The sequence below is a fragment of the Cardiocondyla obscurior genome, linkage group LG17 (genome assembly GCF_019399895.1).
Source record: "Cardiocondyla obscurior isolate alpha-2009 linkage group LG17, Cobs3.1, whole genome shotgun sequence".
In the NCBI taxonomy this organism is placed as follows: Eukaryota; Metazoa; Arthropoda; class Insecta; order Hymenoptera; family Formicidae; genus Cardiocondyla; species Cardiocondyla obscurior.
Genome location: NC_091880.1, coordinates 259821 through 285754, shown reverse-complemented (window position 1 = coordinate 285754; position 25934 = coordinate 259821). Strand labels below are relative to the sequence as shown.

The following is a 25934-nucleotide window of genomic DNA, read 5'->3' as shown; positions in this document are numbered from 1 at the left end:
CGATAGTCTTTTAAGAAGTTCTTCCGACTATGTCTTATGACATTTCACGCTTCAAAGAGCCACTTTTTTTTCCCTTAACTTCACAGACGTAAAAACTTTTGTAGTTCGATGGATAAAAGAGCGACGATGATATAGCACATTAAAATAATAAAAAAATAAATTTCTGAAAATGGAACGAAGAGGAAAGTTACGAGTCAATTAATTATGTGCGGCCAGAACTTCTCAGCGGAACGGAAACGTACGACCCGATGACTCTCAGCGAGATCGTACCGTCGGTGGTCCCAGTGGAGGCTCTGGTAGAGGCACACACGGAATCCGGGCACTCGCGCAATAGCAGTAACACCAGTCAACTTAGTAAAGGGTCCGGTTACGGCTCCTTAAATTCGCATAGCCAACACAGCAGACAGAGCAGTAGCGGTGATAGCGGTCACATTAGGTAAGACTTAAGACATACTTCAATCCTACTTTAAACAACTTTTGAAACTTTCGTACTATCTCGTACGTGAAACAAAGATACTTGTTCATATCTTACAATTAGATCAAGATTTATACTTCGAATACCGTCCAACTTAGTGAACAAGAAGTTCCAGAGTTCATTATCGATAAAAATCGATTAAGAAATCTCTCGTACTGTATTATTTTCTACATTTAATTAAATCAGATTGACGTTGAATTTTATTACATTTAGATAGTTTAATTATATTACGTATCACAGTATGGAGAGATTATGGATATCCGATCCATCGCAATTTGTTTTACTAATCTACTTACGAACTGCCCAATCTTATTGTTTAAGTAATAACAGCTACGAGCATGAGTTGCACCTAAAAAAATTGCACAAGATATAATCGTTTATTGCAACGACTGAAAATAACGCGTGAATAATAAATATATTATTATCCATAATTTTATTACAGTGAACTAATAATATCTTTTTAAAATGCAGTTTTAAAGACTTTCGGCTATATTAACAAAGTATTTCAGCTCTACTTATTATACTACATTTTTCTTTAAATATTACTTATCATTATCTTGACACGAGAAAGATGTTCTATCTCCGACCTTTAACAATATCAACCTTTTATACGCTGCGTAATCGATAAAACTTGCTTGTCGAGCAAGCTTACGTAACTTTTTGAATAACAAACTGCTTTTTTTTTTTTTTTTTTTTTTTCTTAAATTAATAACATGAATAAAATTATATATATATATGGCAAACTAAAGGATCCGACAGATGACTAACAAATGTGCGAGTCAGTAACGCGAGGAAACTCTGTTTTTGCTCCAGCCTCAAGCAATCTCATCATTTTCAATTTCTCGGCCATAACTACGAGACTCTGGACTCTCTATCTTTTTTTTACTTTACGTATGTCTTTCTTTTTTTCTTTCTTTCTTTATCTTTATGTATATGAGTTTATGATTTTTTTTGCATGCTTGTACATTTGTGTTGTGATCTTTATAGGTCACCTTCCTGGCCGGTATGGGCACCACGAATTCCCAACTCTTCCCAGAACCTATCCACAGAGCCGATCGCCTGTCGACCCGACGCCTGTATCGAGCCTCTGTCATTGCACCCGTCCTCCCTGTCGCACATGGCCTCCAGAACTCAGTTCTGGTCGGCATCGAGCCCTCTCTCCTCACGTAGTGCGCCGACATATGTGGAGAACCCGATGAAAATCGATGTTATCACGTCCGTCGCGAATAACGTTTACTCGGTCGGAAAGCAGCAGCAGCCGCTTTGTGGAATTGGGAATGGTCTCTTGAGCGGCAGCGATCCGCGGATTAGTCGCGACGACGCGAACGTAGACACCCGGGCGGCACCCGGGGTCTTCAGGGTGCCGGAGGTGCCGCAGTATTCGCGCAAGAATTACGAGAGGAATAACTTCGAGGCATACAATGAACATAACTCGATAAAGAACTCAATCGCCAAGGAGAATAACGGGCAGCAGGGTAACGTCTACGCGATCGCGAAGCCGAGAATCAGTGCCGCGGGCTGGCGTGGCATGTCGAAAACCTGCGACTGCATTGAGAAGGGCAAGACGAGCCCGGTTTTGCGACTGGTCGATCAAGCCAGAGCCGTGTCCTCTCCCGATCCTCTCCATAGGCCTGACAATCAAAGAGCTCCACTACGTCCCGCGACGACAGCTCAGACCCTCAGGTAGGTTTCATTCATCAGCGAGTTTTCAGTTTCATAGTTCTTTTACGGAGATCTCGAGAGACGCCGCTCTTTCCCTCTCATTTCTCTGGTTTCCCCGGTTTCTTTGCCTGGCGTTTCCTGTTTTAAAATCTTTGAGGGAATTCTACGTGACGCAATACCCAGTTTTATTCTTGAATGATTAATGCTTTCTCCGCAAAAGCACGTGTCAAGAGGACGTTACGTAGAAAGGTGACGTTTCCGTGAATATTTACAATGCGTTTCATTAGCGGACGGCGCGTTGCATTTTCATCCTCACATTAAACGGTCTTTATTCGAAGGTGAGGTCATCTCACTTACAAATCGTTAACGACGAGATGTATGTCCGGCATGCCATAGTAATTGGTGATTCCGTCCTGACAAGCAGATGTTCGAAGAAGCAATTCCCCCCCAGTACTTCTCTTCCTTGTACAACACATTGTATCTTCTATATTAAGAAAGTTAATAGCATATTCCAGTCAAGTTACGTTTTCTCCAATTTTAACCACTTAATTTAATTTTTTTTTTAATTTACTTTCTGCGTATTCTCTTTTATTTTTGTGATGTGATTAATCTTCTTTTATTTAGAGAGTATAGCGATGCTTGAGATGTGGTGACAAATGATAATTGTTTAATAGAGAGCTCCACGCGTTTAAAATTTATTTGCGCGTAATCGATTTGCTTGAGTCAACTATTAAAAATTAACATCGTGCTAAAGATATGTATCAAATTGATAAAATCCTGGCATGCGTTGCATTTAATTAAAAAGCGATAATTTTTTAAATAAACTTTTAATATTGCGCTATCGCTTATCTTGTGTTTATCATACGAGTGCAATAACTCATGTTTCATTAACCATAGTAATTATGCTCGACCATTTATCATTTCTGTGGCTTTGATGTGAGCTAATTACATATATGCTACATGGCAGTTCTAAGAAAAGAAATTTATCCAATATCGCAATAAGAAGATATGTCTCGTTGCAAATTTATTATTCTCACATGCATAGTCTGTTTCCACAAACTTTTTATAGTTATAAAAATTTATATCCCCAATTTTTTAATATCATTAACGTACGTACGATAATATATCCGAGTTATATTGAGACTTATTTTAAACGATTCCTCAATTGTTATCACGAAATTGAATTTAATTCTGATAGACAAATGCAATGTAACTCGCGGCCAGAACTAACGCCGTATTAGCTCAAACTTAATTACTCCAGTTAAGAGCTGATTATCTGTATGCGAATAAAGAAAATATAAATCGGGGTACGTAGTGCCATGCAGTAGCTATGCTTCCAGTTTGGATGGCTTTATGAAATTGCAGGGGTATTGGCGGCGGTCATCGGAAGTTGCTGGACGGGGCGGGGGGCAAGTTGGCCACGGTCGCCACCAGCCCGGCGGACTCGGAAGAGTCCTCGTTAGGGGTGCCGGAAGTCGCGCCAGCGAACTCGCAGCATCGAAACAGCATTACCCCACCGTCAGTCCATGCTTACGTCTTACGTATACCCTTCCTTCATGCATACGCTTGCTTGCCACTACTGCACAGCGCAAGCTTTTAGTGCATGTCTGAGCAACACTTAGCACATGTGCCAGCACATTAACATTACTTAATCTCGAGTAAACGACTATTAGCTTGACACCTGCGACACTTAATCGTCGTTACTTATTTTCGTTAATAATTGATATCCTTGTATACACGTTAAGCTCATCCGAACTGCTTCATGGCTAAACAAATTTCTTCTGTATTAAGTCTTCAATAACGTTCTCTCTTACCAGTTCTAAGCTGAGTTTCTTTTATTAATAAAATAATTTTTGATTTGCAGGAAGATCAAGCTACAAATAGAAATGCAAATTTTATTCCTTATTGCATTATTGTGAACAGAATTCGAACGAATCTTTGGTTGTGTTATAGTTTCCATTGCCGTTACTTTTTTTTTCTTTTTTTTCTGCAATTTTTCTCACTTACTCATCGCTCAATTAAGCGCACGAGAAGTCTTCTCCCTTTTATATTCAATTGACTTAGTATCTCCGTGCTCAGAGAAGGCGTATTTATTTTCGTATACATTTATCGGGCACTCACACTTTAACAGAATATTTCTTTTTAATTTTTTTTTTTTTTTAAGTACGTTACCACATACTCGTTGAACGTTCACTTCGAGAATCAAACAGATACGAGCACATCGGCATGGAATCCATTGTCTGAAAACAATACTTTCTTTCATGTTAAAATAATATCAATCTACACAGTTATTTATTAATTAAGTATATCTGGCATTATATTTATTGCTTGTAGAGACAACTACGACACTACTCTGCGGAAATAATTGCGCAATTAAAAAATAATTTTCGTATTTTCAATGATTGCTGTACAAAATTTATTCATTTTAGTCATGATTTAATCAATGAAAGATAATAATCCGACTTCGCCAAATAGAGTAGTGTTGATTAATGCTTTTTATACTTAGTCCTCGGTTTCATTCGTTCAAGCGTACGGTGATAAAAATAAAATTAATACGCGCTTTGTTATTCGCAGGAATCCTTCCGGCGGTTCGGGCCTTAGCGAAACTGGATCTCTGGATCGTGCTAAAGCTGCGCTGGAACGTAGGAAAAAAGCAGAGGATGGTGCCGGTAATCCTGTTCTTTGTCGAGTTGAAGTCACCAGGCCGAATCCTGATTCTCTTATCGACGAGTTGCTTAAAGCAACGAATTTAGAGCAAACGGATCTCGAAAGTTCCGAAAGTATGTTTCCCTTTTAATTTACCGGCTTAATTAAAAAAAAAAAAAAACTATAGTTATAGAAAATACAGCTAAACATTTGTATACCTTTTAATTAATGTTTCTCGATTTTCTGCGCTAGAAAGTAAGACTATTTGTAACTTGATATTTAATTTAGCTGAATTTTCGATGACGAGTAATCTAAAAGATCTTTTCGCATCTTGCAGCAACTGGTCTTCAACTTTTCATTGCAAAAGACGGCACGACAGCGCTTGGTAGTCACGAGGTGAAAAGCCAGATGCCCGCCGGTGTGTTCAAACAAGTGGTGATGGAAGAAAACAATAGGTAACACGAAGCCATCACTTCAAGACGGCAATACGCAAGACAGGCAAGCGCCACGTTCTCGTTGGCTCTGGTGCCAGAGCTCGTTTACGAAGCTTACGAGCCCCGGTAGTCACGAGAGATAAAGACGACGATGTACGAGGTAAGCGTCGATTCAAGAGGAGCAGCCAAATATGACACGAGGCCGCAAATTATGACTAGACCGTTCTGGACTATAATTCTACATAAAAAAAAGAGTATCTACTTTGACGATTTCAGATGTCGAACTGATATCTGTCGAAGCAATACATTCGAGTCTATTATTACGTGTGAAATCCATTGTACGGATTCGCAGGACCGAGGCTAATATTAATTATCCTATAAGTGCGCATTGAAACGTGAGTAACCGAACGTCACAGTGTGCAGCTCACGAGATTGTTAATCGCGTCTAAGTGCTTGACTGACCGAGTTAATTTTCATACATGGGTTTTGCATTTTTCAAAATCCCGTATGCAACGAACGAAATTTCTACACAGCATTACTGTTCACAGCGAACGGTCTACGACTTCAGCTGCGTGCTAAGCACAATTCAAAGACGATGTTAAAGAAACGAGTACACGTTTTAAAACCTATTTAAAAGGCGACAAATATACATCTTTTCTTCCTGATAAATGAAGCACAATGGTCCCCGCCGAGCATACTTTACTCGGCAGGGAGATATTAGTTAATAAAGTTTCAACTGAGAAGTACACAACGTAGCAAAGAAATATAGTTACAAAAAGGAAAAAAAAATTAAAGACGAAACGTGGTCAAGGTCCGACGAAACTTCGCAATGGGAAGTAGCATCGAGCAAAACCTGAACATTAATTTTATTTATCTATCTATAATTATTTGGCGACGGTAAGTAACTCGTCAACATAGACTGTACACTATAAAAAAATTCAGAGTTACGTAAAAAAAAAAAAAAAAAAAGAAAGATATCAAATTGAGAGAATATATTGTGATTATATCTCTGTATGAAAGTATTCTTGACAGCATTTCTGACAATATGAGCCGAAAGAAAAATATATTTCCTCAGGATAGCTCAAAGCAATTTCCAAGAGGTATCTCGGGGAAATCACATTCTATAAATATTCTTGCTTTTAAATCATAGTTTTACCACTTGTGTGTATTAAACTATTTTTTTGCTTTATTTCATAGTGTATATTTTTTTACTATTTTTAATTTTTACTGCGTTCTTTCATCGTCTGTGAATCTTTCATATATAATTAATCTAAAAAGCGTGTTTAATATGTTGAACATAAAATCATTTAAAATAAACGGATCGGTCAGATAGAAAAGGAGAAAAAGAAAACGATATAAATTGTTAATTTAAATATTTTAGAATATGCATTAGTCTTAAAAATGGCACCGTTTTGATACTTCCTGAGCGATTCCGATTCTTGAACTATAATGCTTCTAAACTAGCCGATTCAATTTTTTTTTATTTTTTTTTTTATGGAAATAAAGCTGAAGATATTTTTCTGCATGATATAAATGTTTTATGACTGATATACATATATAGAACGTATTATTATTTTGTATTATCAAGCTCGACGAAAAATGCATCACCGTTTCGTCGAACCTTCCCCAAAGGCCCAGTGAACTTGGCGCGACCGGCTATCCGGTAGTAATCTGTGTACATAGATATAGTAATTGTTACGTAGCTAGATCGCTGGTGTTGTATACACATTCTCTCCATACTCGAATAATCTATTGCTAGTGTACATTGTGCTGCTGTATCAAAAAGTGTGCAAATGCGCGCGTGTACTTGTGTATGTGTATGTGCGTCACGTGTACGCAAGTGAGTGTATATTCTTCTTCGACGGTTTTTTCGCATACCTGTCAGACGGAAGAAGGGATGGTCGTGTATGCGTGTGTGCTTAAGTATGTCTGAGTCGTTGCAGAGGGTTAGTCAGTACTTCCAGCGTCCATGAGGCCCGTTTTAAAAATCAATATGAGCGTGTTTCGATCCTCATGGCTCGTCGCAGAAAAATAAGGTGACAGCATGAAGTTAACAAAATCGCAAATGCACAAATGCTTCTTCAAAGCGCTCTTTCAAGCAACTCGCCGGTTTGATTTGTCGTGCCGATCTTGAGCGCGTTTGCGAGCGACCCTTACGAGAGTATTTCATGTTGGGTGCCGTTCTCAAGATCGGGTTCCATTATGTTAAACCGGGAAGACTGTATAAGTGATGATGATAATCGCCGATGCTCCGGCGGCAAATTCCGTATATCCGATCGTGAATCGTAAATTTGATAATAAGCAGCCGCCGCGCTGTGAATTTTTCTTATAAATAGACCGATGCGTTCCTTCCATTATTGCGTTTCCTTCTTACTTTTATGTATGATATACATTTCTCCTTCTAGGTCATATTCGAGTGTCGTTTCGATACCGCTTTCGATTTTATACGATCACGACCGTATCGCCGTCACTTGAACAAGTTCCGTCGCGAAAACGACTTCCGAATTAACTCTCGACCACTGTGACGTGATCCCATTCTCGTAAGTCGCATACTGTAAAATAATAGAAAAAAAATTGCTCAATACATATAGTAACTGTACTCTTAAACAGAGGTATTAAAGAGTTTGTAGGGAGCTTGTAAGGGTTCGATAATCATACTTTGATAAAAGTAAATTTAACCGTTTGAAAGTTGTGATTATTTTTCAGAAATAGAAAAGATACAGAGCATATATACATATATCTTTTAAATTAATTCCAGGTTTTATTTATTATCTCAATATTATTAATATAGCTTGGATATATTTATTAACGTACGTGTTATTTGTAGCTTACAATTATTCCGTATTTGTTATAAGATTAAGTAACAGACATAATTAGGGTGTAATATGAATCATCAATTTATTGAAAATGAACAATATAGTGCCATTTATTGTCGGAAGAAAAAAACAGAACCCAATATAGTCATGTAATTCACATTCAGTCACAGTGGTCGCGAGTTAAAATTCAAATCGATATGCAAGCTTTTCCGCGTAAGTTGGTTCTCCATTCGAATGCGTCGCCCGCGTGACAGTTCTTTTATTTGATAAAATACGCACGCGATGAATAGGAGGTGCGATCTTTGTAACAAAGTCCGTTGCATTCGCCGATTAATTAATTTATCAATCACAGCTTGCGAAGGAGCGACTTTACGCATTCCCTCCCGAGTGAGAGATTAACGATTCCTCACTTCTCTCTCCCTCTTTTTTTTTTAATATGATTTTAGACAGGATAAATGCGAAAAGTCAGACTCCGTTCGTTCGCAGAGTCTTCCTTCGCAAGAAATCATGATCGCAGGCCGTCGTTCGTTTCACTCGCTCGACAGATATTAATGTTGTGATATTTTACGATACCGTAAAGAATAAATACCGCTATTACCTGTATTATTATCATCGAGACGTATTGTAAGCGAAAATAGTTTATCTTTTATTTCGGATTGGGAGGGCGGTCGCCATCGCGGATTGTGCGGGTAGCCGCTTTCCTTAATTTGGCAATTGTTGACATCTCGCGTATAATCTTTACTTTTGTGAGACGAATATGAAACTTCCATGTGCTGATAATAACATTCTGAAAACCACGAATGTCTCGTTCATTGAAGAACTCTCCTTATTATAATATCATTTTTGTAGCAGTTAAAAATAAAAAAAAAAAAAAGTAATGATCCATTACATTAGTACGTGACGTTATAATTTTTTTTTTTTTTTGTACATAATATCACTACTAACGTTTATTTCAATAGCACATATATAGTTTTCACAAAAGCCAATTTTTAAACTCGAATAATATGACTGAAATTTCCACATGAAAAAGCTTATGATATTTCACGAATGTCTCCATCTTACGAACCATATTTTATCATGTGTGAAGAATATGTACTTTATCATGTATAAAACCTTGCGATATTGATTGTGTAATATATATGTTGTATATGGTACATGTGATAAGTCACACGCGACGCTTTATGTACACATTCTTGTGAAAGAAATATCGCGAAAGGATATAAACATGTGCAAAAGGAGCATGATGTATCATCAAGCGAAAACAATGAAAATCTGATCTGATTTTTGTTACATGACAAAGTATAATCTCTAATCGGTAATATGTATTTTAGACACTTTTAAATCGAATGTTATTGCTACACGGAAAAAAAAAACAGCGAAAAAAATTTACTGCTGATGATGATAAAAGTTTTTCTCATGACAAAATAACGATGACGAATAGCAGTCGGAGGACATTTTATTAATGTAATTTAAATGAAAATCACATAAAACGTTTATTTAACAGCTAAGTATGTAGCGATATCGTTATATTGAAATATGAACATTAAGTATGAATGATCTAAAAACATCTAACAATGGAATGTAAATAGAAAACGACATAGGAGCGGTTTAATCGATTACATTTTTATTTTAATTATATCTGTATATAAGATCTAAATTGAAAGTCGTAAGATCTAAATCAAAAGATATCACACTTTTCAGTCTTTAGAATATATTTTAAAATATAATATTTGATTAACATTTTTTATGAATTTCTGATATTTGTAAACATTTTTAGATGAGAAAAAGTTTTAAGAACATAGATTTTTTTTTTTTTGCTTTTGACATTTTATATAATATGTTTTATTAATATTCTTTGCAGTTAAAGACAGCAATTTCAAGGATATTCAAATAAAGTAAATCATTCACATGATAGAATAAATTTGCAATAATAAGATAAAAACTTGCACTTGTAATAGCACTTATTTCAATATACAAGGCAAATCATTTATTCATATTTTCTAGCAAGCGTAAAAATAACAACAATACACGGTACCAGTTTTAAATTATAATTTTAAAATATACAATTAATAATTTAATCAAACAATTTTACCATAACAGTAAAAATAATTTTCTTAATCAAATATTAATAAGATGGATGTAACAATGTAAAGTACAATAATGTAATTATTGTTTGTACATATCGAAACACTTAGGTGATATTGTGCACAATTACGTGGTGGGGTAGCCACGACATCGAAAAAGTTGATGGGGAGGACACTTTCCTCTGCAAACCCGCACTGACTTCTCTCTATATAGACCAGTCTTGTCCCGATCGTTGAATCTAGCTGATCAATATTAATCTTCTTAACATTACAAATTGAGGAAAAACGTTCGCTAACGAAATTGTTACGGTAACACTAGCGCAGACGAAGTAGCCCAGAAAAAATTAATTTTTTTAATTTAATTTATCGAGATAAATATTCTTTCTGTTCAAAACGATTATCATAGATCCAAATTGAACGAGAATGAAATTTGTTACATGAGACCAAACTTCGACTACTTCGTTAAAATCCATCGCGCAAAATTGGTACCGGTGTTCGCCACAGTTCGCAAGTACGACATACAAAGTGCTTGTGGTTTTGCTAAGCGTACATTATGTCGCGTCAGCGATTTACGGTTGTTTTATACATTTGCTATTCTATAACGTTATTCTGCGTATCCGCGCAATTTGGCGAGCCTAACGATAGCAACAACGATCTTTATGCACTGCCCGCGTATGCTATCGCTTCTAGAGCCAGTCTCCTCGGCTCGACCACATGTGGCGTGGAACTGGAAGATTTTCAAAACGCAGTCGACCAGCGAGTGTTATGGGGCTTGAAAAGTAAGTAAAAATTCATTATTAATCGTGATGATAGTCTTGGGAAACTAGAATTAACTGTATGTAAAGATATTTTATTGAAATATTAAAGATGAGCGTGAACGAGGAGCTGATTGATTCTGCGACGAACAGACTGAATCAAATCCTTCGTTAGACTTCTTTAATTTTATTTTGTTCATGAAGGTACACTTATGTCAAGATGTTCAGTAATGAAATTATTTTAGATATTTATTTGCATTTATAAAATTATCAATTAAATTCAAATAGATTTCCTAACTTGTATCGTTAATTGCCTAGAATTAATGTATCCTTTAATTAGAAAATTAATTCTTTTTCTCTTTAATAACTCGCGATCGGATTAAAAAAAAATTATTAAAATCGTTTAGATAAAGTTGACATAATGATCTTTATATGCTGTCACGAATTCACGTTTTACTTCTTTTACGCAATCAGCTTAAAAGTTTACAGAGCGATACATGGTTACCTGCGCCAGGTTACTCGCTAAACGTTCTCTCAATTCGAGAACAACCTGTCCTGGGACGTATGACTTCCATTCCGGGGGTGATTTGTTTATTCACTCATTACGTAACATATTCTGCATAAGTGTATTACCGCCTCGATTGTGTTCCACGCATAACTTAGAGCTAGAACACTTACCCGAATCAACTTTCTTCGTGTTACACAAGGAACAAGTTTCGCAGTCGTATGCACGAGGGAAAAGCAATCTGTTACGCGCGCGGCATCGCGAGATTTTCTCTCATTTCATTTCGAGGGGTCTTGTTTCTTTCAGATTGCGGCACGCGCCACGTATCCCGATGCACCTGAAACGTTATTGAAACGGTTATTAATGCATATTTATATATTAAAAAAGAAAAAGGAAAGTTCGAGCATCGTGTCCAGTGACCCCCCGTATGAGTCTTTGATTCTAATAATTTTTTTTTTGTCGGGGTTGTTTACGAGACGTAGAAACGGCCCGAGTGAAAGTTAGCACTAAATCACCAAACGATAATTTAAAAATCTAATTCTTATTAAGGGGAAGCTGGACCTTCCTGTTTCACCACTTATCCATATTTCAAACTCCGAAATAACTAAGCGGAATAATCGCTTTAGCTGACGAAGACATTTACATTAAGTTACATAATTGCGTGTAATAATAATTACCGAAATTAAATGAAACAAATCGGAGCACTGTTAAGTTACAGCTGCAATTGAGTTGTGTGCATTTTTGTTTTCAAGCATTGGATTCTAGCGGCAGTCCAAAGCCGGGCTTCTTTTACGGGAATAATTTTTGGCTGGGCAGTCGCAGTCAGTGCCTCGACACAATGAACAGAACTCCCTTTCAGATAGCAAAGCGGCGTAAATTAAATAATACGCGCTATCGCGATCCGCAGGACGAATTCCCGCCGTTCGAGGTAAATTACTTTGTCGCTCATCTCAGGCACAACAGTACTCTCCAGTACCACGTTGGTGTGCAAAACGAAGTGAGTTTGTCCTTCTAAAATTAATTAAAGCACGTCGAGTTGTTAACATTTAAATATGCGCGACATATATCTAGATATTAATAAAAATAAAAAAATATATCTATACGTTAATAATCATTAGCGTCTGTGTACGTACAATTGAAATACCCAGGTTTCTTTTTAGAATTCGATTGCACTCGGCGTCTGCTTACCAGCGTCCTGTTCCGTAAATAATATTAGCCTCATCCTGGAAAGCATATTTCGCGACCGAGTCTTCTTAATTAATAAACTCTACTCCATGGATCTGAGCCTGGTCGAAGTGAAAGACTTGAGAGACGATCACCAATGGTTACTGAGTGGCGGGCCGCTTTTCATACTGTACGCTGAAAGATAAGAACGCAAATTAACAATAATTAATTAAATATAATAATTACATACGTTGAATTTATATATGTACATGTACCTTTCAACAGTCTGAGACATGTGTGCTCACATATGATATTTTTATGATTTCAGTATTGTTTTAGCGCTTAAGTTTTTCATGATGATAAGCGGCACGATATACGATATATTTATACACCAGAAATATTTAAAAGCAAAGAACAAAGCTGCCGTTAGTAAGTATGTTTAATGCTTTAATGTCTTTCTTCGCTAACGCTCTTTCTTCGACATGGCAGATCATCCCTAGTATTATTAATTTTGCACTATGGTGCTCTTTGCGACTTTACATTAATACTAAAAAAAAAAATACACATTTACACATTTTTTATTGTGATTTAGGTTTAAAGAACACGATTGAGGAAATAGGAATCACGGGCCCGTCGTCTTCGTATGAGAAAAATCGAATCGCAAATGTATTAATGTGTTTTTCTATTTACACAAATACGAAGAGGATATTTAGTACTAAGCATGATGAAACGATACCCGTTATTCACGGATTAAGATTTCTAACTATGATTTGGATAATTTTGGGCCATACTGTATTTTACACGATAGATTATTTCGGTAAGTTTCTCAATATATAAAATTTTAATAATTTTCATCAATAAACTACGGACGCACGTCTTTACGCACATATTAACTTATTTTTAACTTACATATTATAATATTGTTTCATGTATGTACGTACGTCAGATAACAAAACGTGGATTATGAGATTTGCCGATGGTGTCTCGATTCAAGTGATAAGCAACATGACCGTATCGGTCGACACTTATTTCTTTTTAAGCGGATTTTTACTGAGTTACGTATATTTAAAAAATAAAATAAATAACAAAGAACGAAACAAGCAGATTAATTACTGGGAGAAGCTAAAGGAGTTCTTTATGTTTATAATAAAAAGATTTATCCGGTAAGTTTCTTCGTTATCTTGATTCAGACAATAAACAAAGAGGCTGGTTGTGACAGTCAACCAGTAACGAGCTAAATTAGCAGAATGCGGTTTAAAGAATTTAATTCAGCAGTAATAATTAATATAATAATGACTGTATTCTCCACGTTTATTATAGTTGAATGTAAAAATTTGTTTTAAGATTGACGCCGCCTTATATCGCGATGATAGGAATATTAATATTGAACTCGACGTGGTACGAAAAGACCTCGCAGTTTTACGTCAACGAAAAGTCGCACGAAACATGCGCGAAATACTGGTGGAGAAATCTCTTGTACATACATAATTTATTCGAAATCCCTTCGATGGTACGTACGTCAACTTACGTATAATATCAATCTGGTATCGCAGACGAAGGTTTTCTTATTCTACATTAAGCCCTTATTTCTTTGCAGTGCATGTCTTGGTCTTGGTATTTATCCTGCGATATGCAATTCTTTGCAATCGGCCTGGCGCTCTTGATTCTGTCGACTGTGTAAGTTAGACAATTATGGCAAGATATTTCTCCCATATATATATTAGGAAAAAAAAATAATAAACCGCAATCTTTTCAGATACTTTTACACAGCTGTTGCCTTATTAGGAGCACTTTTGATAGGCTCGATTACGATAAGCGGTTACATTTCGTATATTTACGAATACGTCTCGACGTAAGCTGCACAGTCATATCCGTAAAATTATTGTTACGTCATTTATACATAAATTCTTTTTTTTTGTATTGCAGCTTGGATGAGCAGTACGAATTCCTCGAACTTTTATACTATCCACCATGGGTTCGAATTGGTCCATATATTATCGGAATGATCACAGGCTATATGATATCGAAACTAAACAAAAAAGTAAACTTAAAAAAGGTACAGTATTACGTGCATCTTTAAAAAGATATTAATAAAATTATAAATAGAAACATTAAACGTAGATTTAAAATGTTTATGATAAATTATAAATTTTCGCAGGAATACCTTTGCTAAAATAGCCAGTTTATTAAATTAACTTCACAAATTTATATTTCAGCACACTGTAATTCTGGGTTGGAGCCTTGGTAGCGCTTGTAACATTTTCGTGTTATTTGGCTTATACAATCGGGAAATATCCGTTCTGTCTACTGCTTTCTACGTTGCCTTAAGCAGACCAGTTTGGGCCATAGGTATAGCATGGATTGTAATAGTGTGTTCTACTAAACACGCAGGTAAGTTAATTTAATAACATATAAACAAATTATTAAAAATATTCATGATTTAACCATTTAAATTCTATTTTTACAAATTACGTTTAAGTCTCTGAGTGAACACATCTTCTAATTAAACACGTGCGTCTATCTTTTTCCAGTGTTATTTTTCTCTATTATAAATCTGAAAAAAAATATAAAACATCTATCAACAATGCAATTAATGTTATAATTATTTTCATAAAAATCGTTTATCAAATAATTTATTTTTAATAAATTTGTTATATAAAGTAAGTCTTATTTTAGTCATGTGTTCACACAGAAATGAATAAACATTTTTATAATGGTAAAATATAAAAATAATCTTTTTCTTTTAATTGTTATTAAATACCTCATTTTATTATAGGTATTGTTAAAGAATTGCTAGCATGTAAAATTTGGATTCCTTTAAGCAGACTTACGTACTGCGCTTACCTTTTAAATCCCTTTATCATACATTCAATTCGTCTGCACAATGAAACGTCTGCTCATTTCGACTTTCTGGCCATAGTAAGTACACAGAGATTAAAAAATTCCGACATCGACAAAAACGATATGCTTATTGTCATAATTTTCATTTTTAGTCTGCCATGATTGTGGGTCACTTAGGAATTACTTATATCTGTGCTTACGCATTGTCCTTAATGGCAGAAGCGCCATACATCTTGCTAATGCGAATGTTCATTCAACCTCACAATTGGAAAAAATATAAAGAACATAAGATTATAATTCCGCATTCATAATTGTAATAAAAGTTCTACGATATTGTAATTATAACTAAAATCACATAAAATAATATTTGTGCTTTTATACCTTTTTCAGTTATTTGTACGAAATCGTATTCGATTGCAATGGAGCGTGAGGATGAGTTGGATATAATTCGCGATAAACTATGCGAAAGGAATGTTGCGGTCAATTCATTAAAGGCAAAATACGCACGAATCTAAATTCGTTTTTATCGTTTTTATCAAGTGGGCGTATTATACATAGCATCCACTAGCGAAATTCAGTCAAAATATCTTGTGTCTGGCTCAAAGGAGTAGACCAAGAGTTTACAGCTCATTTACAAAACTACAAATTATCAGACGGGTCAGAGTTCCCCATAACGCTATATGTGAACCGGGGAATGTATTCTGGGAGGCGCTGATGAAGTGACAGATCGATTTGCACGTGAGGCCTGTTCACGTCTACCTTCTTCCAGCTGTTTTTCGAGCTGTTCTTTTAAGACTAGAAGCTCTCTTGTTCTTTGATAAACAGGATCCTTAAAACAGACGAAAAAATTAATAATATATATTTACGTGATGGTCTTACTAAATATTTTCACATACCTGTTGCCGCATACTGGGATTCCATCTACAGTAAAGACTTTTCCACGGTTTGATATATCGCATACTAGCAACTGGCATTAAAACAAGCTGATAGTTTGTACCGGACCGATACAGAGGATTCAAATAAAGAGGTAATTGACTATTAGTATACGACCAGAGAGAGACTGTTCTTTGTTTCACTTGCTCTTGCATTCTTTCACGCTCGCTATAAACGTTATTAATTATTAATTTGTATATATATAAAACGTAAATCAAATAAATACCTGCTAAACAAAAAAGTTCCAAATCTGCAAGAGTAAAGATGATCGAGAATGGTAATTAAAAAATGTTCGTTGAATTCAAAAGCGTTAGGGAACTGCCGCATTATTTGCCAAACGCAATCAATAAATTGTAAAAATACCGGCGATCTATCTGCATCACTGTGGTGTTCATCACCGTGACCTATTCTCTAAAAAAAAAAAAAAAAACTATTATTAATTAAATTAAAACACATATAGCAAAGTCATAAAATAACTTAAAGTTCTATGTACCTGTTGAAATTTATGTCCAAAACTAAGCCACTCTTTTTCTATTAGAACCTCAAATCCTTTGACTGTTCTATAGTATGGATCTAACATTAACATTGCGAGAGCAGTAAGCTAAAAAAAAAATTCTAACGGTAAGTAATAAGTAATACAATGTTTCATCTTTTGAGTATTATTATGAAAATTGATAATTAAGCAATTACAAAATTAAACGATATTTACCTGTGCTGTTCTGTCCCAACCATCGGAACAGTGAACTAAAACTGAAGTCTTGTGATTTTCGACTTTGTCTACAATTCTTACAGCTCCAGCAAGAACACATTTGATATGCTTAAGCCACATCGTTGATTCTATGCCTGACAGCCATCGAGCCTCATCAATCGTGGGAAAACATAATTCTAAAACAAGGTATATGTACATAAAAAAAAAAAAAAAGCTTAACATTAATATAAATGCGAAAAATCTAATACCTTTCAGCTTCCTGAGACTTTCTCTCATAACATGTATATTATGAATATCAAGAAAGACCAATTCCGCGTTTTGATAAGCGTCTTCGCTTTCGTATCCACCGCCCTTCGCTTTATTCGCTATTGCATTTGGCATCGGTCGCGCATCCATAATAAACAATTTGTGACTTTGTGCGTTAGCGTCCATTATTAACTGAACGTACCTTTCGTCCTCGCGACTCCGTTTACCTCCGACACCTACTAATGGTTGAGCGCAACGAGTTATCGTGGCTTGGCTTTCTGGATGAATCCATGAGAGGACAGGAAGTCTGCCTCTACTCCTAAAAGATGCCGACGCTTGGAGATCCTCGTCGGTCGCCGCGGCAGGTACTGCCCATACGGCCGGATAACTGTCGCAAAGCGAATATGTGTCATTGATTTTAGATATTTTCCACATGTCGTTATTTACACCCTGAAATTAAATAAGAAGACATTAAGTTTTTAACAACTTATATAAACGTACTTTTAAATTTCGTCAAAACATTTTTTTTTTTTTTTTTTTTTTATACGTACCATTCTTTTCAATTCTGCAATAGGTTCATAAACGTTCCAACCGTTTTCAGAAAAAGTCTCTGAGTATTCAAAGGCAAAAAGAGGTAATTTGTGAGATAATGGAAAAGAATATTGCTGTAATTTTTCGAATACGTCTCGTCTAGAATGATTCTCTTGCTTATGCGCAAATCTGAGATTCCTCATATCCTTACAAAATACTTCAATTCCATAAGAATTTTCTCCTCTGCTTGACGCGCCACCGACTTTTTCGATGCGACTAACAACTCCCAACGGCACTTCAACAACGTAAGGCGTTTCTCGATCTATACTACGAAAATGAAGTTTGTAGTTTGTAACACTAAGAATCCCTCTGGCAGGCCCTGAGTAAGGACACAAATAGGTGACTTCATGCGCGATCCCTTGTACCCGTTCTCCATTCAGTAGCGGTGGTCCCGTGTCTCCTCCAGTTAAATTCTAATTCAAACAGTGAAACAATGAAACAATAAACAGTGAAACAATTAATTTTGTAATAAAAAGAAAAGTTTTTTTTTCTCTACAGCTTCAACAGAATAAACAATAGCAGTGTCATAAAAGTAAAAGTGAAATAATAAAAAAAATATTTTACACAATAAAATTGCTAATTCAACAAAAACGTACGATCGTTAATAATCATTGTGTATTTAAATCAATGAAAGATATAACTGTGAACAAAAATTAAAACAATGCTGTGTTAAGGCGTATACTACAAACTCACTTTTACTTGATTATCTTTTTTAGCCTCTAAAGCAGAAACTATATTATTATCTGTTGAAGTGGAGCTTGAAGAAAAACTTTTTGAATGCGAAGCTTTTTCCCAACTCTCCTAAAGAAATTTATAAATTTATTCGGGATTCAATAATAGCGTTATATCGATTATAATCATAACCAAAAACAATCGTAATTTTTCCATACCGATTCCTGACCCATTTTCGAATTAAGTGAGCTGCTCTTGCTGTCTGAATTGAGAGAGTCTGAACTGGCATTCTTTGAATTGCTTTGTTCTGTGCCCAAGAGTTCTGCACTGCCCCTCTTTTCCATACTTGTTAAAAAAAATTTCCAATTTTTCTACTTTCGTTGTAACAACATTCTTGTTTTCAGTTATATTTACAACTTACGATCATACAAATCTTCTGCACCTGCACAGTTATAACAAAAAACGTATGAAAATCCAATAATAGTATATTCTCCAAAAATTAAGTCAAATATTTAATTTTTATATAAATATTTTTTTAATATATCTCACAACGAATACGTCTCAAATACATTTCGAACACGTAAAGCCAGCCAGGGTACATAAAAAAAAAAAAAAAAAATATCTGTAAACGGTGGAATATTCAAGTTCTTTTTCCAAGCGCTAGAGTAGACTTCGGTCTCTGTGTCATAACCTCTCGAAGTTTGTAGCGCTTGTGGCAACACGATAATGAAAATAATTAAATTTAACGGGCCGACGACGGACATTTCGTAGTACAGTGCAAACGACGCGTACTTTCACAGAAAACACGGCGAGAAGAGTATTTAACAATATAACCGGAATTAGAGACTATTCGCGCCGTGCCACGCCCAGAAGCGCGTAGTTCGCTTCATTATTCTTCGATACGCGCGATTATCTCAGTCGCGCCGAAATCCGCGTTGATACGCCGAATACAAACCTGCTTTACTTTATATTAATGCAACGTATCCCGTAGCGTTCGGCTCTGTCAGTGCAACATACTTTTGACAGACGCGGCCATCTTCCGCGCGACCGTCGTCAGGTGGCGGAACAATCATCCATCTCAGGTGTACGTGCACTTGTTCCGCAGAATGGCATCTTCCCACGCATATGTCCAATGTTTATTTCATTTATTTTACTTTGGCACCTTCATTGAATCAGAACTGAGATCAAAAAGTAAATGTTTTCTAATTATAAGAAACATAAATTCTACAATACATTATTAATTTTGTAATAAATGTGTCTTCATAAATTTAATTTATTTATATTTATCCACTTCACAGTCTCGTCAATTTAATATTTAATTTTGGATATTAAAGAAACATTATATATGTATATAATTATTAATCTGGCGAAATAGACGAGGTGTAAAGAAATAAATTAAGGATAGAATCCCAGCTGAGAAGTAATTTCACATTCATTACACAAATAATACAGAGTAATGTATTTCATCTTGTTTCTTTACATATATGTGTATATATTCATACATTTATACATATATATGATTAAAGGAAGGTAACTTTCTAAGAAAAAAGAAAAAAAAAAGAGGGAGGGAAAAAAGATAACAAGATCTAATAACTGAAACATTTAACGCAATAATCTTATCCATTTTACTCCACCCTTTCCTACATACATTTTGTTCTTTTCCGTGTATACGCGTGTATATAAATAAATATATTTCTTACTTTTTATTTCCCTTTAACGTATATACATATATGTATATCTATATATATGTATATATACATATACATATAAAAATATACTTGTGAAAATCTTTCTTTTTTTTTTCTTTAATGCTTTTATTCTTTTTAATGGAATGAGAAATTTAAAATATGACACAGCGATAATTTCCCAATGCTAATTAACATTATATTGTATTTCACATCGATCCCAAGTTTATTTTGCGCATTACAATTTTTATTGTAAGTTGTTCCATCCTTTATCCGTCAAGATTCAAATTTTGTTTCGTTTAAAACATTATTTAACATCGATTAAACACACAAAGATTGACACATTATAAACATCCATGCACACATATCCATTTTCCTTTCTCGTTGTTATGTTCGAATGATAAAACCTATTTGTAAATCAGCGACGCGATGTTCGAGTTAGTTAAATTTAATAACGTAACGTTTACGGTAAAAATTCCATTACGGTTATTCCAAAAAGTTTTATGAAATACATACAGTTATTCATTTTTATTAAATTTTAATACATATATTTTAATATATTTACTACTTATAACGAATTATCTTAGGCCACTTAAATTTGGAAAGCAGAACAGAGTATCTGTCGCGAAACTAATCGTTGTACTAACGTCACCAGAATAAACTGTTCTGCTTGAATAATGAAGGTATATATTACATATCTTAGGAAAAAAAAAATTTAATTCAACGTATTCGAAATAAAATTAAAATACATACAAAAGTTACTTCGGGCTTTGGAAGAATATCTCGTAGGTAAGTTAATAACCAGTAAGACTTAAATGTCATTTCATTCTTGTAACTTAACTTTACATATTCTCGAATAGAGATCTAGAAGCCTAAAAAAAAAAATTTTTTTTTATCCAGATCTCCGTTCATAAAACTTATACAAAATCAATAGATGCTACGTCACGATGTCCCATAGTAAACTGAAAGTGTTCGTTTACTATGAGACACCCTGTATTTATAATTCTTTTTTTTTACGAAGACCATTTTTTTACAAACTTTTTCTCTTAAAAAAAATGCGTTTATCAGCGAATCGTATTACTAGACTTATAATAAGAATGATTGCGCATTTCGATCACATGTACCTGTTGTAGAAAGAGACAAATGTCTTCGACAGGCTTATCTTCTCTTTTTTACTTCTAAGATAGCGAGATTGAACTGTGACTGCATTTTAATACTCTCAGCTAGTACTGAAAATCTGTAAGTTGTGCGACGTACATTATAGATTTTCAGTATTGCATTGTATGAATATCGGAATGCAGTCTATATTTATAGTAGGCTTCTCTCTTTTCTGTAGCAATCGACCAATCGGGGGACGAAGAAGAAGGCTCAGCAAGACTTGCACTTGCTACTGGAGCAGAAAAATTATCTTCCGATAGCGAGTATAAACTGTGTTAATGATGAACTTCTCTCTTTCCCCAGGCGGTCGATCAACTAATCAATCTAGAAAGAAACTAGAATTAGAAAAAAACAAGAAAAAAAAAAAAAGAAAACGCTTAATACGCGTTCAGTCCTACTCGTTACATCTCAATTCAACATTATTTTACATTGCAAACACGGTATTTACACGATTAAAATAGAAAATATGTCTTGTTTCAATTCAAAACTGTTCATTGTCAATTTTAAAAATCAGCAAAGACATCTTCAACGCTCCCGCTACTGCTAATGCTAATGCAATTCACATTTGCATTTGCGTTCACATTGGCGTCGATTTCGACGTCGGTATCACTATCGCTGTCACTGTCAATGTCAGATGTGAGAAAGACTTGAGCGTCATCAGCTTTCTCAATGTATGTGTCCGGCAATCCGTCGGGATTTTCTGGTAAGGAAGTCGTTCTTCTTATCTTTGGTGCGGTCTTGAAAGCGGTGTACGTTCGTCTTAAAATATACGGAAACAACGGTCGTTTTTCTTTCTCAAACGCGATGCACTGTATTAACAACTTTTTCAGTTTCTTCGGTGTGTCGAGGCGTAGTTTATTTAAATTCGGTGACAAGCAACCGCGTCCTACGTTAAATAAAATGAATAGTGCATCGGTCTTGAGACCATACGGTATATCGCGGGCAAACAGTTCATACATTACTATACCGAACGAATAAACGTCACTTTGAAAACTGTACGGATTTTCGCCGATTTTCATTCTAAGGACCTCAGGTGCCATCCAACGGACGGAACCAGCCAGCTGGTGCTCGTGATCCTTCATACTTTTTTCCTCTTTAGATTTCATCACGTCGTTCTCGTCGTTTATTTCCGGCTGCTGTTTTCTTTGCTGGTTTCTCATTACTGCAAGGCCAAAGTCACCGATCTTTACGTTAAGTCCATCATGAAAAAGTATATTGCGGCTCTTCAAGTCTCGATGAATGATGTTCTGTGAATGCAAGTAGTCCATAGCTTCAGACGTTTGCCTGCAAATAACTACAATTGAGAATAACTCGATTGGATCTTCGTCCACATGTAAGCGTTGATAGAGAGATCTCCCATTACAGAAATGAGTAATAATTGCCAGATAAGGCTTGCAAATACAACCTGAGAATCCGAGTACGTGATCGTGTCGAAGTTTCCGTAAAACGTTTACCTCATTTTTAAACGACTCTATTTCTTCCGGCGTAGGGTCTGTGATTTTAAGTTTTTTTATAGCTACACTACTTCCTTGCCACTCGGCTTTAAAAACTGTTCCGTAAGTCCCTGATCCGAGTTCGTCTTCATATATGACTTCGTCATGCGTAACTTTCCAAATCCTTATAGAATCTCCACTAAATATACTATCAGAATCATTGGATTCCGCATCGGCATTGTCATCGGCGTCATCTTCAGTGTTTGATTTCTTCTTATTTTTTCGCGCCTTCCTCTTGAGCCTTCTTTGTTCATTGTATTTTCCATATATCCTTTCGTATCGCCATTTCGCCCGGACTTGAGTAGTCTTATCCACTTTCGGAACAAATATATCCGGGTTCTGTCTCTTTCGAGAGACCGAGGGAACAGGTACTGGTCTCGCACGAATTTGAACAATTCCCGTAGTTGGATTATTAGCCAGCAACCTTTCGTAATAAGCTCTGCGCCTTTTTATATGTTCGCACAAAGCGGGCGCGTAAACTACACACTTTGTGTGAAATTTTCTGTTGCATTCCGTGCAGTAAAGTCCGTAAAGAACACTTTTTGCACAAGAATAACAGAAGCCTAATAAAAATGTATTTCCTACAAAATTGTGAGCGAAAAAAACCGGAACGGGTATTTGTTCTAAAGTTTCAACAAATACTTCTTTGCATTGCAAGGTCGAAATATCTGTGTCCCAGGAAATAAAATACATAATTCGGTGTCTAATGTACGCTGCACAGTCTTCTAGAATTAATTGCCGCCGTTGCATAGGTTTGGCCATCGCTTGTCTTAAAGTAAGACCTTTCGCTATTTTTATAGTCGTATGTTGATTGTTAGGAAGATGTACCAAAAGTATAGTAGAAACCTTCTTCGTCTCTTTACTCATTTTTTTTAATTTTCTTAATTTTTCTAACTCCAATATTTTTTCCTGTTTATCTTCAAGCTCCATTTCTTTGCATTGTAATTCGTGTAGTTTATCCGTTCCTTCCATATATTCCTGCAAAAATTCTTTTTCTGGAAATGGTTTATCGTCTATAACAGATAACCAACGTCTAACGGCAGTTGCACAACATGATATAACTTTTCCTATATTATCTATTTCAAATTTTAAAGATTTTTTTTGTAAAAGAAGAGACTGATACGAAGCCGAATGACTTGCTGTCGATGTTGATGTCGATGCAATTGCTGGCTCTGATGGAAGTACTGACTTTGATGGACCTGGCTGGTCCGATTGAATTATGGATTTTGATAAACCCATAGGCTCAGACGAAATCGCTGGCTTTATGGAAACAGCTGACTCTCCTAGAATTGTCGATTCTACAATCTGCTGACTGTCGTCGTATCCATTGGATTTTATTATTTCATCCTCGTCTTGAATACTATCCTGAGTCTCTTTGTGCAATGTTCTAGACATGAGATAGTTCGTCATTTGTAAAATCTCTAGTTCTTCAAAATCGTCAGAATCGGTATTGGTAGTTGCATCTTGAACGTCAGGTTCAGTTCTTCTGCGCAACATTTTTAACGATGAGTAACTCGCTGTCGATGTTGACGGGACTGCCACATCTAGATCGTATTGTCTGCGTGACATTTTCAATAATGAGTAACTTGCCGTCGATGTTGATGGTACTACCACATCTAGCTCTCTCTTATTATTGAATTTATTACGCTCCGTCATCTTATTTGCATTTTTGGCAGCATTTTGGGTTTTTGCTGCCATACGTCGAGGCGCTTTAGTGGGTACATTCCTGCTGAATCTAACTGAGGGTTGTCTGCTTGAAGAGAGCCTTCTATTTTCATTGTCGTTATCTTGAAAGCACCCACACACTCCTCTTATAAGAACTCTAAACGACTCTATTTTGCTCACAGTTCTTTAAATAATTTACTAATGTTTTACTTTCTTTTCTGTTCCTGTTTGCTTGCACTACTTTTCATAATACAGCCGTTATCCCGCCGCATATATAATACATATATATGTATATATATGTTGCTGTTCTTCTTTGCTGTATTCTTTCTGTCACAGCCTATATGCTATGTTGAATTCCTGCAATCACATAATAATAACATGTAAATGCATTTCCTTTTTAACTATAAATAGTAATAATAATGTTATATGAATATATAATATGCAATTATAATATATAATAATAAATTATTGATCTGTTACGTTTATTTAAACTTTTTTGCAGGTACATAATGCATTATCCTTTTTTATATAATGCATAAATAAAATAAAGCTGGTACATATAGTTTTTCCTTACACCTTGCATTTGTGCCTGACTCTTGTCAGCAAATTAAATCCCTTGACAGCCGTCCAGATGGATGTTGCAAACCCGACCGATTTTTAAAAGTTCCGAAATGAAACTGTGGCAGGAGCGAGCAACACGCTGCTTTTAAAGGTCAGTGGTGCGCCGGTGCTGGCGACCTTCGCGATACAGTCCCCTCTCCTACTTGTCACCTTGACCTCTTCACGTGCCCATACTTCTTCTCCCTTTCCCCCTCGTCCTTCCATACCACCGTCTCTCTTTCGTCCACCGTTGTCCAAAATATCGGTACTGGCACTGAAAAAATCTGCGGGAGCACAATAATCACACGACGATCGCCGATGCAGAAATTCCCCCCCGCGAGCGTTAATCATTCCAATCGATTGCACGATACATGGCTCCATTTGTACGGAGTCCGTGGAATGTGCGAAACGCGCGCGACGAAAGGCGCACGACGGCTTGCGGCACCGGTGGCTTTCCGATTAGTCTCCGACGCAGCCCTGACCATTGTTCCTCCGCGGGTACAATACCTTACCGTGCATTTTGACGTGCACCCGATCGATGAAGCGTTTAAATTTAGATCTCGTTACGTCGCCATAGCATCTCATCGTTTTCGGATACCGATCGCGCACGACCGGGAGGGCGGGCGGTATCATTGCCGCTGCCGGTCGCCTGGCCGCCCATTCGATCGGCGATGATCCGCGCACTTGGTCGCACCACCGCGAATTCAAGTTCACGAGCGGGTTCAAGTTCAATTTTTCCGTAAACACACTCGGCCCGTTCGCGTAGCGCGTTCTCTGACGTCACTGAAGGTACGCTTTGA

At 36.0% G+C, this 25934-nt stretch overlaps 4 protein-coding genes and 1 long non-coding RNA gene across 9 annotated transcripts in view; 2 read left to right on the top strand and 3 right to left on the bottom strand.

The window, feature by feature from the left end:
- The window catches only part of LOC139109223 (early estrogen-induced gene 1 protein), a 44797-nt gene extending 35967 nt beyond the window's left edge, over positions 1-8830 (top strand). The window contains exons 6-10 of one of the 3 annotated variants that reach the window (XM_070668112.1): positions 217-436; positions 1289-1366; positions 1463-2158; positions 4712-4917; positions 5121-8830. In XM_070668112.1, coding sequence (XP_070524213.1) covers positions 217-436; positions 1289-1366; positions 1463-2158; positions 4712-4917; positions 5121-5242 — 1322 coding nt within the window. In that variant the 3' untranslated portion in view covers positions 5243-8830. Of the gene's footprint in view, positions 1-216; positions 437-1288; positions 1367-1462; positions 2159-3502; positions 3656-4711; positions 4918-5120 lie in introns of all 3 variants that reach the window. The other 2 variants (XM_070668114.1, XM_070668113.1) reach the window with 2 other exon arrangements.
- Positions 8831-10067: 1237 nt separating this feature from the next.
- LOC139109244 (uncharacterized) lies at positions 10068-14539 on the bottom strand. 2 transcript variants are annotated; one of them, XR_011546807.1, is made up of 6 exons: positions 14070-14539; positions 12817-13088; positions 12511-12736; positions 12055-12388; positions 11551-11714; positions 10068-10888 (listed from the first exon to the last, which is right to left on the bottom strand). It is a non-coding gene; the product is annotated as an uncharacterized lncRNA (long non-coding RNA). The 2 variants fall into 2 exon arrangements; XR_011546806.1 differs by having other exon boundaries at positions 10068-11714.
- Positions 10671-15693, top strand: LOC139109243 (nose resistant to fluoxetine protein 6). The gene is made up of 13 exons (XM_070668150.1): positions 10671-10896; positions 12130-12374; positions 12538-12731; positions 12870-12970; positions 13134-13358; positions 13488-13704; positions 13886-14051; positions 14139-14218; positions 14298-14393; positions 14468-14597; positions 14758-14932; positions 15318-15460; positions 15535-15693. Exons 1-13 carry the CDS (start codon positions 10671-10673, stop codon positions 15691-15693), a joined length of 2157 nt encoding a protein of 718 aa, XP_070524251.1.
- A 205-nt stretch (positions 15694-15898) lies between these two features.
- On the bottom strand, positions 15899-19599 carry Mtm (phosphatidylinositol-3-phosphate phosphatase). Of its 2 annotated transcripts, XM_070668115.1 has the most exons (10): positions 19489-19599; positions 18752-18975; positions 18555-18662; positions 17822-18274; positions 17273-17720; positions 17025-17200; positions 16809-16916; positions 16542-16726; positions 16279-16483; positions 15899-16211 (listed from the first exon to the last, which is right to left on the bottom strand). In XM_070668115.1, exons 2-10 carry the CDS (start codon positions 18875-18877, stop codon positions 16059-16061), a joined length of 1962 nt encoding a protein of 653 aa, XP_070524216.1. In that variant the 5' UTR covers positions 18878-18975; positions 19489-19599; the 3' UTR covers positions 15899-16058. The 2 variants fall into 2 exon arrangements, with proteins under 2 accessions (XP_070524216.1, XP_070524217.1); XM_070668116.1 differs by lacking the exon at positions 18555-18662.
- Positions 19600-20326: 727 nt separating this feature from the next.
- Raf (Raf oncogene) lies at positions 20327-25583 on the bottom strand. The gene is made up of 2 exons (XM_070668102.1): positions 25111-25583; positions 20327-24891 (listed from the first exon to the last, which is right to left on the bottom strand). The coding sequence occupies exon 2, from the start codon at positions 24565-24567 to the stop codon at positions 21880-21882; it is 2688 nt and encodes an 895-aa protein (XP_070524203.1). The 5' UTR covers positions 24568-24891; positions 25111-25583; the 3' UTR covers positions 20327-21879.
- Positions 25584-25934: the final 351 nt, after the last annotated feature.